Source organism: Aptenodytes patagonicus, chromosome 24 (assembly GCF_965638725.1).
Source record: "Aptenodytes patagonicus chromosome 24, bAptPat1.pri.cur, whole genome shotgun sequence".
NCBI classification, from domain to species: domain Eukaryota; kingdom Metazoa; phylum Chordata; class Aves; order Sphenisciformes; family Spheniscidae; genus Aptenodytes; species Aptenodytes patagonicus.
In genome coordinates this window covers 2,485,899-2,500,947 of record NC_134972.1, presented here as the reverse complement: position 1 = coordinate 2,500,947, position 15,049 = coordinate 2,485,899, and the positions used below count along the sequence as shown (strand labels likewise).

General features: G+C 70.0%; 2 protein-coding genes across 2 annotated transcripts in view; both read right to left on the bottom strand.

Moving 5' to 3' along the window:
- Positions 1 to 6,679, bottom strand: part of HR (HR lysine demethylase and nuclear receptor corepressor) — a gene marked incomplete in the record, with an annotated part of 10,199 nt that extends 3,520 nt beyond the window's left edge. The window contains 4 exon segments of the mRNA XM_076358836.1: positions 17 to 345; positions 1,073 to 1,698; positions 1,701 to 1,932; positions 6,594 to 6,679. Coding sequence (XP_076214951.1) covers positions 17 to 345; positions 1,073 to 1,698; positions 1,701 to 1,881 — 1,136 coding nt within the window.
- A 4,568-nt stretch (positions 6,680 to 11,247) lies between these two features.
- Positions 11,248 to 14,848, bottom strand: REEP4 (receptor accessory protein 4). Its single transcript, XM_076358974.1, has 8 exons — positions 14,769 to 14,848; positions 13,484 to 13,556; positions 13,335 to 13,411; positions 12,929 to 13,049; positions 12,665 to 12,778; positions 12,276 to 12,408; positions 12,008 to 12,177; positions 11,248 to 11,935 (listed from the first exon to the last, which is right to left on the bottom strand). Exons 1-8 carry the CDS (start codon positions 14,798 to 14,800, stop codon positions 11,870 to 11,872), a joined length of 786 nt encoding a protein of 261 aa, XP_076215089.1. The 5' UTR covers positions 14,801 to 14,848; the 3' UTR covers positions 11,248 to 11,869.
- Between the last annotated feature and the right edge of the window lie 201 nt (positions 14,849 to 15,049).

Below are 15,049 nucleotides of genomic sequence, written 5' to 3'. Positions count from 1 at the left end.
GCTCGTCTTTGGCTCAGAGGGCCGGCCTGGCCCCGGCTCCGGGGGGAAATTGGCAGCGTGGGGCCGTGTGCCCACCCAGGGGCCCCCGCAGCCCCCCGCCGCGCCGGGCTGCAGGAGGAAGAGGGGGTGGCTGGCGCTGGGGGGAGGCGTGCAGGCATGGGGAGCGGGCAATGCCGAGCTGCCCCCCGCTCGGCCATCCCTCCACGGGGCTCCCGGCAGCTCTGGCACTGCCAGCTCCCCCTCCCCATCTCTGTCCTGCCCTGCCTGGCCCTTGCCCAGCAGCTGCGATGGGGCTTGGTCCTTGGCCGGGGGGTGGAAGCCGGGCTCTTTCTTCGGGTAAAACTCCTGGAGGGGAGCAGAGGGGCTGTCAAGGTTGGTGTCACCCCAGATGTGGGTCCCCGTCCCTGCCTCCGTCACCCACATCATTGGGAGGTGGTGATGGGGAGCATCCTGTGGCCCTGCCTCAGTTTCCCGCCACCACCCTCCCGAGCTGGGCAGCTGCCCGTGCTTTCCAGCCCCAGGTGGCCGAGCCCATGGGGTGCCTGTGTCGCCCCTGCCCACGTGGGAAAGGAATGGGGAGCCGCAGCGGCGCGGGGTGCGACGGGCGCACCCACGGCTGGCGGCTCTGCCTCCCGCCACCTCCGTGCCGTGGCTCCCGACGCCGTGACTCAGCCCGGGGGCTTGCATCATGCTGCAGGGCCACCCCGGGGAGGAGAGCATCATCCCCCCAGGGGCGCATTGCCCCATCCCTCGGGGGGCTGGGACCCCCCCCTGCCACCGCGTTGCCACCCTGCCGAGCTGCAGGAGCGAGCCGGGGGCTGCATCCCGCTCGGGGGCCGCTGACGCCGGGTGCAGCCTGGCCCTGCCCTGGGCACGGGTGCCAGCATCGCCTTTCGCAACCCGCCGCTCCCAGCCAGGTTCAGCTGAGGCTGGAGCCTGCCATCACCCAGGGGAGCCGGGGTGCACCGGGGAGCCGAGCCCCGAGCAGCCCCGCTCCGGAGCCAGGCCGTGGGAGCCAGAGGCGTGCCGCCATCAGAGCCGGGCACCAGCGCGGCCGTCTGGGGTTGCTTACCTTGTTCCCTGAGCTGGAGCAGTCGTCGAAGGAGGCCGGAGCCGCCTTGCACCTCGGCGGGAGCCCCAGGTAGAGGGGCTGGCCCCAGGCGGGCGCGTAGGAGCCCAGGCGCCAGTCCACGCCGGCAAAGCGCCTGTCACCCATCGCTCCCGGTCCCTCCGGCCCCCCGCCACCGAACGGGGGGTCAGCCGGGGGTCCGCTGGGCAGCAGCGAGGACAGGAGGAAGGGGCTGTGCTTGGCCTCCACGAGGAAGGGACAGTGGCGGAAAGCCGGGGGGTCGCCGGCCCCCTCCCCTGCAGTGGCGCGGGACTTGCCAGCGGTGCCGGGGTGCTGGCTTTCCAGCCCCGGGAAGGGCAGGGGGTAGCGGTGGTACGTGTGGCTGTAGAGGGCCAGGGGGGCCAGCACGGCCTCAGTCCACCATGGCCCCGGGGGCTCCTTGCAGGGCTCAGCCCAGCCTGCCTTGGGCTGCCCGTTCCTGGGCGGCAGCAGCGGCGGGAGCTCGGCTCCGTCCTTGGAGTGGCACAGGGTGTCCCGCAGGCACGGCGGGGCCGGCGGGTAGGGGCAGCCCAGCCGGCCGCCGGCGAGCTCCCGGCCCGACCCCAAGCATCCCTCGGAGCCCCTCCAGGACACCCCTTCTCCGTGCTGTAGCTCAGCTTGCCGGGCTCCTGGTAGCCCGGGAGTCCCAGCTCGGCGGCGGTGCCCCGGGGCAGGACCACCCCGCTGCTCTCCATCCCCCGGGCGTCCTGCGCTGCCTCCTGGGCTCTCCTCCACCGCGGTGGGGTTTCCCCCATCCTCGCGTCGCTGGCCATGCCGCTTTGCCGCTCATGTGGTGCTCAGCGCTGTCCCGGGCTGGCCGGACCCTGCGGGCAGGGAGCGGGGCATCAGTGGGGCATGCTGCACCGCACCGAACCCTGCCCAAACACTGCTGGGGCAGCCGTGCACGGGTTGCAATGGGGGGGAAACTGAGGCACGGGGATGGTGGGGGTTGGTGCTGGGGGGGCTGCTTTCAACCCCCCGGCTCCATCTTTCCATGCTAGATGGGAGGCTCCCCGGTACGGCGAGGGGATGCCGGGCTCCCGTGCCCCACGGCATCTGGTAGGATGCACGATCCGGGAGGGCACGTGGCTGGAGTGCAGGTCCCCACCCCGTCCCGTCCCTCCTGCACCCAGCCCACTGGGGCTGGCAGCCAGGACGCACCTCGTGCCCACCCGTCCCTCCGCGCCCAGCCTGGCCCTGCGCCCGGCCGCTGGCACCCAGCGTGGGGAGGCCTTGCCCCGCACAGGTATTCGCCTCCAGCAGGCTGGGCTGCGCTTCCCAGGAGGGCTTGCAGCGAGGGGGGAGCTCCCAGCTCCCAGAGGCCCCTCCTGGTAGAAATGCCTGGGGAGATTTGCTGGATTAACACTCCTCCGGGACCCAGGCCACACGCAGACACGGGGTTCAGAGCCAGTCCTTGCAGCAGCCGGCGATCGCACCCCTTCCCGGCGGAGCAAACGCCACCCCTTGCCCTCCTGCCCTCCCTGCCTGGCAGCTGGAGAAGCTGAGGGGGACAGGCATGGGCCCCTGCAAAATTGCAGCCCTGCTCCGGGGTGGGACAGAGCCGCCTTGATGGCCGGGCAGGCAGCCGGGGTGGGGACGGGGACTGGAGCATGGGACAGGAGGAGCATGTGTCCCCAGAGCTGCCCGGCCCCGTCACGTCCCCTGCCCAGGGGAGGTCAAAGTCCCCGTTCCCATGCTGCTGCCCAAGCCCCTGCTCGGGAAGCACCCTGGGGCACCCTGCCGAAGCAGGGGCACCCCTGGGGTGTGGGGGCACCCTGGGCACACCCACCCCATCCCTCCGGGGCGCAGGGCCCAGCCGGGCTCTCCCATCCAGCCCCGCACTGGGAAGATGCTCCCAGCACACGTCCCTCCTGGTGCCCTGAGGCCGCCCTGCCACACACCATCCCTGGGGTCCCCCCAGCACCCCCGGGCTCGCCGGGGCGGCATTGTCCCCTGCCCTTCACCCCATCCAGAGCACAAGAAGCCGGTCCCGCAGCTTGGCGAGCATCCCTGCCATCCCACAACACAGCCAGCTACCTGGAGGGTCCATCGGGGACCCCGCCGCCTCCCCTGCAGCGACGAGGACGAGCGGGCGTCTCTGCCGGCAGCACCGGGTTCCAGAGAGGCGAAACCGGGTGGGCGGGAGCACCTAGACCCACAGGCTGAAGGGGTCTGGCTCCGGGATCTGGAGGAGGCAGAAAGCCGCCCGGGCGGCCCTGGGGACGTTCTTCTCCGAATGCTGGAGCTGGAGTTTTTGATCCATTGGCCTGGGGGGCTCTGTGCTCCTCCTGCCTATTGTCCTAATAGTGGGGGCTCCCGGCGTGCTGGGGGGGGCCAGGGAGAGGGGCACCCAGGGCAGCGGCAGCGGTGGCGGCGAGCAGGACCTTCCCCCAGCACTAGGCAGCCTTGAGCATCTTGGGGCGAGCGACGGCAGGACGAGGCGGCGGTGGCGGCGGCTCTGCTCCCCGCGAGCGTGCAGCCTCCGCCGGCTCCCGCAGCGACTGGGAGGGCGGGCGGGCGAGTTGCTGGGGTTGCTGACGCCCAGGAACCGGCGTGGTGCCGGCGGTGCCGCCCAGCCCCAGGGGCACCGGCGGCCATGCCAAGGCGGGCAGGTGTGCTCTGCCCCGCACGAAGAAAGCACCCTTTGTTCGGCAACGGGGCCGAGACGCCCTGTCACCGATGAAAGACGCCGGCCGCCCGCTCCGGGCGAAACTGGGATGGGAGAAACGCCGGGATGGGCCAAGCGCCCCAGCCCCGCTGGCAGGGGGGGCTGGCGGTGGCATGTCTGGCATGGAGCACATGGCCACCCCACGGGCTGGGGGTCCCGGGGGCTCGCGACCCCTCCCATTTTACCCAAACGGTAAGGATCTGTCCTCAACCCACGCTGCCACTTTGCCCATGCAACAGTCCAGGGTCACCCTGTCTCGCAGCTGAGCCTCGTCCCCCTGCTGCCATCCCTCCTCCGGCTGCCTGGGATGAAGGCAGAGCTCCTCTGCCTCCGCTCCTGGCTGCAGAGCCCACGACAGCCGGGTGGGAAGGGCAGGGTGCGATCCGAGGGGTGCTGAGGGGCTAACACGGAGCACGAGGCTGCTACAACAGCATCCCGATGCTGCTGCCTGCCGAGGGCTGAGGGGTACCTGGGGCCATTTAAACCCCTGCCCCGCAGCCCACTGGGCTTGCACACATCCCAGCCGTGCCCCGCAGCCCATCGGGCAAGAGCCGGGACCCACCACCCTGCCAGTGCTCGCACAGCGTCCCCCCCACACACACCCCCAGCACCAGCACCTCCCAGCAGCAAGACACACCGACCCCAAACCCACCAGCTCCCACCATCCCATTGCCCACTCCCCGGGGGTGCCGTTCCAGCCGGGTGCACGGGGCAACGGTCTCAGGGGAGCAGGTCAAGCTGGTCCCCCAGGTGGGCACCCCGTTTCTGGGTTCCCGGCGAGGGACCAGGGAGGCGGGGGGGGGGGGGGGCCGATGCCAGCAGCGCCAGGCTGGTTTACGTAACGTGCGTGTGTCCCAGGGACACCCTGCGCACAGCTCGCACGCCTTACATAAACCGCAGCCGCTCCGCACGGCTTCCCCCGGCACGGCACGGCACGGCTCGGCTCGGCACGGCACCCGGGGGCTGGCAGGGCCGGGGGCGCGGGGCGACGGGGTGAAGGCAGGCCACGGCCCGCGTGAGCCGAGCGGCGTGATTAACATCAGACCACGGGCTTCGTTACAGCTCAGCAGCTGCAGTGCGGTCTGGCCCCGCTGGGAGCGAGGAGCCATGGTTAACCCTTGCTGGCCGGGGCACGGCCATGGCTCGGGGCGCCGGGTGCCACCAGGGTCCCTTTGCAGTGCCAGCGGGCATCTGCCGGTCCCCATCCCACCTCCAGCATGGGTGAACCCATAGCGGGATCCCCTCTGGCCCCGCTCGCCACGGAGGGGAGGGTTTGGGGTGCCGTGGCGCCTGGCTGCTGCTTGCTGCACCCGCTGGGTGCCAGGGAACAGGGAGGGGACCCAGACAGGGCTCGGGGCGCAGGCGAGCCCGCGCCTTCCTGCGATGAGAAGGTGCTGAAAGACAAACTCTCTTCCCGTTCCCTCCCTCCGCTCCCCAGGGATGATGGCTCCGGCAGGGCTCGGGGGGAGCTGGCAGCCGGGAGGACCCCGGGAAGGATCCGCAGCATCCTGGCACGGCCGGATGGGTCAGCGGATGCCCACGGCCATCGGGACCGTTGTGGCAGTGCCGAGGGGAGCAACCGAGGAGGGGTCAGGTGGGGAGGGGATGGACATGCCACCCTGATGCACCCCCCCCCCAAGGAGGGGGCCATGAGGAGCCCTTGCTGGGGCGGGGCAAAGAGGCGGGGGGGGGGGGGATGCCGGAGGGACAGGAGGGAATTTCCCACCCTGCACTGGGGCAGCATCTCCAGGCGCTGCACCCTCCCTGCGTCCCGCTGTCCTGGCTGCCCTCGGCTCCCAGCCATGGCAGGGCTGCTCCTACCGTGCTGGGGAACCCGAGGCCCTCGCGAAGCCTCCCTGGGGCCAGCGCCGCCCTCGTGGGGGCCGGCAAGCTCTTCTGGGGCTTGGCCACCGTCCTACCCCGTCCCCAGGAGCAGGCTCCGTGCCTGCCTCCCGTGGCACAGTGGCTCTGGCCGGTGTTCCTCTGCTCACTGCCTGTCCCGGCACAACCCGTGGAGGGTCCCCCCGGGCAATCTGGGGCGGGGGGGGGGGTCTGGGCTGGGCTTCAGTTTTGCCAGCTCAAGCTTTGCTGGGAGAGAAACCCCCTGGGGGGTGGGGGGGGCTCTGCCTTGGTGGCTTGGCACAGCTGGCCCCAGAGCTCTGATCTCCCTGTTTTTTTCTCTTAAATCAGAGGGCGAGCAGAGGGACTGCGAACACCCACGAGCCAAGCACCGGCCAGAAAGACTCCACGGGAGGCCAGAAGCGCCCGAATTAGAAACCTTGGCATCCCTGCCCCTTTCAACGCCAGAGGATAGGGAGAGTCACCGCGAGGATGCGGGTTGGAGGGACACTGTCCCCGTGGTGTCCCCTGGGACCATGGGGAGATGCATGGCCGTGCAGGGCAGGGGGCTCCTGGGATGCTCCAGCACTGGGGAGGGGGACGGACGGGGGTCCCGGTGCAAAAGGCTCACTGGTACCCCAACAGCCCCTCTCTGCGATGATGCTCCGGCAGCGCAGGCAGCCGAGGAGCCTGCCAGCCCTGCCCTGGTGCCCACGTCACCTGCCCTGCCCGGGCCGGCTCCAGGCACCCCGGTGAAGGGCTCCGCAGCACCCGGACCCACGAGCCACCTCTGGCTGGGAAAGCAGCCTGAAATCCAGCCTTTTTCTCATGCAAAATGGACTCAACATGCCCCCTCTCCGGCTTGCCCAGAGCTCCCTCCAGCTCCCTCTGCATCCACAGAGCCCCAGCCCTTCCTCCTCCTCCTCCTCCTCCTTCGTCCTCCTCCCAGCCCCGGCACTGAGCCCGGCACACACCTACCTGCCTCCACCGCAGCGCAGGTGAGGAAGACAAGGGCGCAGGCAGAGGAAGGCAGCCCCCTTCCCCCCCTGCCAAGCACCGGGCACGATGGTCGTGAGAGCTTTCACTAATCTGCGCCCGGTGCTTAAAAAAAAAAAAAAAAAAAAAAAGGGAAAAAAAAAAACCCCACGTCAAACCTTCAGGAGTCTGGAGGCTGCGGCGGAGCGGAGGGCACGGGAGGACACTCACTCCCACACGAGCAGCTTTCTGGGAATTAGGGCCACAGCCCAACTGCTCTGGCAGCCTGCGCTCCCCTCCAGCCCTGGCTGCCGGTACGGCGTGGCCTGGGCAGCCGCCCCGCCGGTACGGCCCCACCGCCGCAGGGTCGGACGCTGCTCCCGGCCCTAATCTCCCGCTTTCCCCTGGGGAGGTAAGTAAGCATCGCTAATCCCGCTCGCTTCGCTGCTGGGGAGAGACGAGCCGCTTCCCCCAAGCTGGGGGCTGCACCCTGACACCCCCTGCCCTTCCTACCCCCCGCAGAGGGGAGGGCAGCACCGGTCACCCCTTCCCCGGGCAGCTCTCGGATGCTGCACAGCCTCAAGGTGAAGGTTGAGATGGGGCAAGGAGGTGGAGGCAGCAAGGCAGCTTGTCCCCATTAGGAGGGACCGGCTGTGGAGAGGGGACCAGGGGACGTCACAGCTGCCCGCAGCCAACCCACCTTTGCCGGTGTCCCCCGTGCCCACGGCTGCGTGCCAGCCCCGCACACGGCGGGGGGATGCTCAGGGGGATGCAGGACCCGGTGATGGACGGTGCTGGATGCTCCCTTCCCCACATCCCTCCTTCCCATCCCGGGGGAGGACAGGCAGGACAAGCCATCCCAGCGAGCCCCAGCACGGGTACACAGCGCCCATCCTGCGCCACCCCCTCGGCTCCCCCCCCACCCGCCCGGGACTCCTGTTTACCCAGCCCAGCACCAGCAACCAGCTTCAAATACCTTGATGTAATTAAAAGCTCGGCCCCCGGGGCCAAAGGCTTAGGACGGCAGCCAGGGACACCGGCAGCCCTCTGCCACCTGCATGCCAGAGAGGCAGGGGAGGCAGCTGCCTGCTGCCCCGCTCACCCGGGTCCCGACAGCACCTACCTGGGAGCAGCCGGGGTCTCCTGCCCTCAGCCCGGGCCCCTCTTCTGCGCCCGCCGCGCTGCCGGGGCGCCCCGCTGCCGGCCAGCCATGACGATGGGCAGGCTGGCACCGGGCAGGCGATGGGGCAGCACGGCTCCTGGCGCGGGGAAAAGAGAGTCACGAACGATGGGCAGCCCCCTTGCCTGCTCGCTGCCCAGTTCCTCCTGCCGGAGCAAGGCAAGTGCCTCGGTTTCCCTCGATGCTCGGCGATGCTGCGTGGTCCCCAGAGCAGGGATCCCAGCGCCCCCCCGAGCGTGGTCCCCAAAACCCCCGGATAAAAGCCTCTGTGTGTCCTCCGGTGTCACGGCGGGGACGCGGCTCCGGCCCCGGGACACAGAGCCGGAATCGTCCTCAGTGTCAGCGCAGGCAGGGCCAGGCTGTGAACAGGGCTGGCTGGGGACAGACGGGTCCCTGGGGGGACAGGCAGCTGCGGGGGGGGGGGGGGGGGAGCGGGGGGATGCAGCATTCCTTCAGCCGTGTCCTCCCACACCCTTGCCACCTCGAACGCCCCTTCCCCGGCCCCTCCTGCCACTGCGCTTCCCACCCGCCATCCTCTTCCTCACCAGTGGGGTGATGGCAGCCCGGGGGTAGGTGTGCGTTTGAGAACATGGGGGGGGGGGGGGGATGCAAGAGAGGTGCTGTGCCCCCCCCCCCAGCATGGGGGAGGAAGGTCTTACCTGCCCGGCGGTGACGGTAATGGGGGGGGGGGGGGGGGGGGCTTTCAGCCCCTGCCCCGCCGAGCCCCCTGCCCGCAGGCAGCGTGCCGCCCGCAGCTCCGCATCGCGCCTCCTTGCCCTCTGCGGCGGGAGGCAGCTGAAAGCTCCCGGGGCTGCCAGAAAAGAGGCTGCATTTAAACAACAGACATAATTATGCTTTTGATACCGTCTGCTAAAAATACAGCGCTGTGCTGCGTGGGGAGCCATGTGTGCGCGGCCTCACATGGCTCCTGCCTGGAACAGCTGACTCAGGCGGCGGGGCCGGAGGGGGCCAGGGATGGGGGACGCCCGGACCCCCGCTGCGGAGGGGCCAGCCTGTGGGAGGGTGCTGCTCTGCCAGGGACCCCCGAAACAGCCGGCTTGGGTGGGGGGCGGGGGGGGGGGGGAGAAGTGAGGGGAGCCCCAGGGATGGAACCAGCATCCCCCCCTTTCCAGGAGGGCAGCAGCCCCCAGGTTGGCTGCAGTGGGGTAAAATGAGCTGGGAAAGGGGCTGGGAAGGAGATGGGGGGGCTGGGGGAGCACGGCTGGGTCGCTCGGTGCCACCAGCATGGGCTCGGGGGGCTCAGCCGGTACCCGGTCCCAGCAGCAGCACGGGGGGGGGGCGGGGGGGGATGCACAAAGATGCCGAGGGGTGGGTGCAGCAGGGCGCTGGGGACGGCACCCAAAGCAACCAGCGGCTCCCCAGGGAGGTCTGGCCGGCAGATCCCATTAATGAGTAACGGGCCCCTGCCGCCCTGCGACCTGGCGCTCCCCGGGGAGGGAGCAGAGCCAGCCACGGGGAGAAGGACTGGGGCTGCCACCCCCAGCAGCGCCCGGCCACAGCAGCCCCCGAGCGCTGACCTTCAGCGGTGCCGAGGCACTGGCTCACGCTGTCTCCGGGCTGCTGCCCACCGGGAACGGGCAGTGCCTGTCCCAGGGACACCAGCTGCCCGGGGTTTAGTAGCATGCTTCCCTAGCACCAGAAGCGTCCCTGTCCCGCTGGGAGAGGGGACACCCCTGTGTCACCCAGTCCCCCTGCCAGCTCTCAGGGACGCGGGGAGGAGAGCAGGGAAGCCCCTGGGAGGGGAGCGGGGGGCACAGCGGGGCGGCTGGCAGGAGCCACCGGCCAGGGACAGCGACCTGACCCTCACTCCCGCTAATGCCTTCCCAGCGGGGAAGCTGCTTACGGGGACGTGAGCCGCCCTGCTTACGTGACCTCCCGCAACCCCCGCGCACCGCAGGGGCACGCTTCACCCCGCTCCAGTGGGGACAGACTCCACCCCAGGGTGAGACGGGGGGGACGGGACAGGGGACCACGCAGCGGTGCCAGCCGGGGCTCAGCCCACCGCTGCCAGCACAGCCTGGCACCCCGTCCCCGAAGGGGGCCATTGCCACGGCCGGGCGAGCTCAGGTCAGCCGCTTAATTGCTGGGCTGGGGCACTGCCAGCCAAGGGAGATTACAGCTTTGCTGACTGCAGCCTGGCACAGGCCCGCGAGCTGACACAGCTGGGATCAGCGCTGGCACCGGAGGGGGCTGCCTCGGCCCCAGGGGGACGGGCCGCAACACCCCAGGCAGCTTTTGTCCCCTCCTGGGGTTTCTCTCCCTGGGGAATACACAGGACACTTGCCAAAACAGGGGTCGGGCGCCAGGACTCCTGGTTCCCTTCCCAGCTCTAAGCTTTGAAGTCGCTGGTCCTTGTGCCTCAGTTTCCCCAAGCTGGGAAACAGAGAGGTCCCCACTGACCTCCCATCCTGGGGACGGACGATGCTCAGGCTCCAACGCTGCTGCCATCGCACTCTCAGCATGCCCCCAGCCTCTTCCCAGCCAGCCCCGGGGACTGCAGTCCCCCATGCTGGGGGAACCCCACTACCCAGCTCAGCATCCCAGCACCGGTACCTAGGGCAGGCAGGCAGCCCCAGCAGCCCCCCTGGGCTGTATCCTTGGAGGAACCGCGCTCCCCTAAGCGGCTTTAGGGGGATTACAGACAGCCCCTGGACCCTCGCGCTGTCCCCACCCAGCCTTCCTTCTCCACTGCTTTAAGTAATCATCTCTGAGACAGTTTTACATGGCTAATCCAGCCACCTCTACCTAATCTGCTCCAACACAGCCCTGCCTGCCCCCTGCCCAGCTCTGCGTTGGGATAGCTGCCCCCCCGGGAGGGCTGCAGGCAGGGGCAGACGCTCTCCCTGCCCTGGGAAGACCCCCCCCCAAAGGCAGAAAGCAGCCAGGGGCTAAAAACAAAGCTGGGGTGAGGGCAGAAAGGATTGGGAGCGAGAGGATTGATGCCAGAGAGCAGGGGACAGGAGGTCTCCCGGGGGCAGAAGAGGCAACAGGAGCAGCATTGTCACCTTGTGCCACCCTGCCTGCCCCACAGAGGCTTTGTGCCTCATGTCCCCCACCTGGGCAGGGGACAAGTCCCGGGGGGAAGGAGCAAAGGGAGCAGAGACCCCCCGGGTGAGATCGGGGAGCCCCGGCAGGGAGAGGGCAGCTGCCCATGGCCGGGGCCATCAGGACAAGCCAGGGCTGGCAGCCAGGACAGGGACGTCTGTCTGCAGCCCTGGCTGCGTGCCGGGGGCCTGGGCATCCCGGCAGTGCCACGGCTGCTGCTGCTGCCACGCCGTGGGGGACACGGCTACTGCAAGGAGGGGCTGAGATGCGTCCCTGCACCCCCAGTCCTGCTCTGCCCCACGGGGACTGGGCATTGCAGCCTCCCGCAGCCCGATGCACCCCCAGAGAGTCCCACACAGCCCCAGCTCCCGGGGAAGGGGACAGCATTTAAGCAAAGGGGACAACTCCTGCTTCTGAAAGTCTGAAATAACATTTATTTTTCTGTGTACAAAAGCCCCTCTCTGGGAGGGGAGAACATTAAAAGCCGTGTAGTGCTGGGCAGGGCATGGTCAGGCACCGGCACCGCAGTTTCAAGTATGGGGGGGGTCACCCTGCAGCTGGGGGGGGGGGGGGGGCCTGGCCAGGGCCTGTGTCTTTGGCTTCAGAGGACAGATGGGACAAGGCACGTCCCCTCGCTGGCTGCCAGGGGAGAGGGGATGTGGGGAGTAAGGCATCGTGGCAGCAGGAGGCTGGGGGGGGGGGGTGCCCAGCAGAGCCCATAGCATTCATGAGGTGGGAGGAGAAGGGGGGGCCGGACCCCATGGGAGAGGCGCCGGCGCCGACCCACAGCAGTGGGGTCTGGGAGGGGGGCACAGCCGGGAGCAGTGTGGGGGCCGAGCTGCCCTCCCCTCCCCTCCGCGAGGCGGCTGGAGGTGCACAGTGCAGCTGGGCAGAGGTCAGAGAAGGTATTTACAGTGTAACGCGGGGGGGAGCCCCCTCCCCAGGGCCGGGGGTGCAAGAACCGTGGCTCCCTCCTGGTGCTGCAGCAGCAAACTCGTGTTAAGGCTCCTGGCAGAGGGTTTCCCCAGGGCCGTTAGCTGTACTGCTCCGGCGGAGCCACTTTCTTCTTGATCCGGCTGCGCAAGAGCCAGGAAGAGCCCTGGGCAGGGGGAAGAATGGGTCAGATCCCCCTCAGCCCAGTTCCACGCCACCGCATTCCCCACCACGGTACCTCTTTGGCCGGCATAGTCTTCTTCGCCGCGCGCAGGCTCTGGCTGCGCGAGAGGGGCTTGGGGTCCCAGCCGTGGGAGGAAGGCTCGTGCGAGACCTGCAAGTCCGACCAGAGCTCCTCGTTCTCCGTCTCGCTCTCGTACCGCTGGCTGGCCGAGGGCGTGCTGTGGGCTGGGGACAGGGGGGCACAAGACAGCTCCCGGCACGGCCCCACCCCCCCATGGGCCTTGCTCGAGCCCCCCACCACTATGATCCCCCCCCGAGCTCACCCAGCAGCTGCCTGTGGCTCTCCTGCTCCTCCATGTACAGGGGGTCCCGGTAGTGCACGGGGGCCTCGTCGGGGATGGAGCGCAGGTCCTGCATGCTGAAGCTGCGGAGCCGCCCAGCCAGCGTGCCCTGGCTCTGCGGGGGACACACAGGAAGGATGGAAGCGAGCCCCACAGGGCGAACCCCAAAGCACCGGGGCACCCGAACGTGGGTCCAGACACCAACAGCCCAGGGCGATGCAATCCCACCGGGCAGGGCTCCGCACCCAGAGACCCCTCTCCTGACACCCCCACCACCGAGGCCACCCATGCCGGGGTGGCAGTTTCCTCCCGGGATCCCTGGGCCCGAAGCATCCTCAGGGAAGCGGAGCAGCCTGCCCCGTTCCTGGTACCTTGGCGGCCGCCTGGACCGCGGCCGTGGCTGCCATGTTGAAGGCCCTCTTGCTGAAGCGCACCATCATCTCGTAGCCGTGCTCCCTGGCCTGGACGATGCGCGCGTCGATCTCCTGCCGAGACAACCGCGGCGGTGCTGAGTGCGCACAGCAGCACGTCCCAGGGCATCGCCAGCCCAGCGCCGGGAGCCCAGGGTCCTGCGAGCCCCCGGCCAGCCCCCCAGGGCATGTGGGACCCCCTCCTCAGAGCCAGGCAGCCCTTACCTTCTCCTTGCGGGACAGCGTGGGGTGCACGAATTTGCGGTAGAGCAGGGTGGCCCCCCCGGTGTAGGGGGAGAGCAGCCAGATGACGAAGGCCATCTTAATCTCGTAGTAGAAGGAAAACCTGCCAGAGAGGGGGGGAAGATAGAGGCGAGCAGATGCCGGGGGGGGGGGGTCCAAGGGCATGTCCTGCTCCCTTGCAGGAGGGACGGTGCCTCTCCCCCTAGCATCAGGCCTGGAGACCCCATGCAGGGTCTGCCTAGAGCCAGGTGCCGGGCAGGCAGCAGGGCAGCCCGTGCCCCTCTCCTTGCAGGCAGAGGGGGGAGGCAGCCCCCTTCCTTCCCCCAGGGCACGGGGACCCCGACAGACCTGCTCCCCCGCAGCAGCAGTGCCCACACACCGGCCTCACCATGAGATAAGCAGGTCGGTGATGGTCTCCGTGGCCATGAAAAGCGCAAAGACGATCCAGTACATCATCCAGCGGACCTGCGGGGAGCGGGCGAGCCCGTCAGCCCGGGGCTGAAGACCGGGAAGGAGCTGCCCAGGCACCCTACTCACGTATTCTCGGCTGTTTTTGGTCTTCACAGTCTTGTAGGAAGCATAGGCAGGGTACAGCATCCCGAAAACCAGCCTGTAACGGAGAGGGGGTGTGAGGCACGCGGGCCAGCCCGCATAGAGCAGCAGCAGCAGCGAGTAGCAGAGCTGCCTGCCCCAGCGCCGCAGCTTGGCCTTGAGCCCCTCCAGCACCATGCCGGCCCCGGAGCCACCGGGAAAAGGGACAGCACTGGCCCGGAGAGCCGGCTGCAAGCACGGCGTCAACTCCCACAAACTCGCCCACCTCCGCGGGGCGACCGGCCCGACCTGTTGAGGCGGTGGCAGGAGGCACGGCGCAGGCTCAGCGCGGCGGAGCGGAGGCGACAGCCCGCCGAGCCCGGCCAGGAGAGGCTGAGCTCCCTCCGAAGGAAGGCTCGGCCCTGCCGGCGTCCCTGCCAGAGCGACACTGGGTGCCAAGCTCCCTCCCGGCACGCCGGGCCTCGCCGTCCCTGCGGCACGCGGGCGAGGTGCCATCCCCAAAACACTCACCTCCTGGCCCGGTGACTCGGCCGCCGCCGCCGCCACCGGCCCGGCTGCGGGGAACGGGCAGGGAAACGGCCCACCGGCAGCGCGGCATGGCGCCGGCCTTCAAAGCCAGGTTCACCCCAACCACCTCCTGCGTCCACCCGGGCCCGGGGGGGGGCGGGGGGGGGGGTGCCCCCATGCCTCCCCTGCTGCCCACCCCCGCAGCCGCGGGTGCCCTCCCCCTCCCCACGAGGGGCTCCTCGGGCACGCTTTGGCCACCGGCCACCCAGCCCAGCTGGCCACGGCGCGGGAGCCAGGGGAGAAAGCCGGCCTGGGTGCCGGATGGCAAGGACCCGAGGCCACGCTCGCCCTCCCCCGGGACGGGCAGGGGGCCGCCAGCAGCTCCGGGACCGGGACGCTTGCCCACCTCCGCGGGGGCGGGGGGACGGGACACGGCTCGGTTGCCCCTATACAAGCGCATCCCGGGTCGCCCCCCAGCAGCCCCCCCCCCCCCCAAATCCTGCCTGGGGCAGCTCCGCTAAGCGCCCCGCGGCCCCGGCACAGGGAGACCCCGGGGGGGCCGCCCGTTAAACAGGGACCCCCCCCCGGGGGGGGGGAGGCTCGGCTCGGCTCAACTCCCGCGGGCACCCCCGCCCTGCAGCCCAGCCCACCCCCCCCCCAATGGGCACCGCCCCGGGCAAACACCCCCCCTCCCGGGCAATCCCCCCCCTCCCTCCGCCGGGCACCCCCGCCTCCCCCCGGGTGCACCGGGACCCCCACTCACACGACCACCCGGCTGAGCATCCAGGACATCATGGTGCGGGCGGGTCCGCAGCCCCCGGGCCGCGCCGGGCAGCCCCGGGCGGGCGGCTCCGCGCTGTCCCCCCTCCACCCCCGGTCCCCCCCCCTCGAACCCCCCCGGGTCCGTGTCCCCCCCCCCCCGGAACCGCCGCGGCGGCGGCCGGAAGCGAATGTAACGACGGGAATGTGCCAGCCGCCGGCTCCGCGCATGCGCCCCAGCGCCCGCCCCGCCGCTCTTAAAAGGGCCGCGACAGCTCTTAAAAG

Coding starts and splice junctions, on each gene's coding strand:
- REEP4 (XM_076358974.1), bottom strand. CDS start 14,800: ATGATGTCCTGGATGCTCAGCCGGGTGGTCGT. Junction 13,050..13,334: donor ACCGACCTGCTTATCTCATG/GTGAGGCCGGTG, acceptor CCTCTCTGGCAG/GTTTTCCTTCTACTACGAGA. Junction 11,936..12,007: donor AGACTATGCCGGCCAAAGAG/GTACCGTGGTGG, acceptor CCCCCTGCCCAG/GGCTCTTCCTGGCTCTTGCG.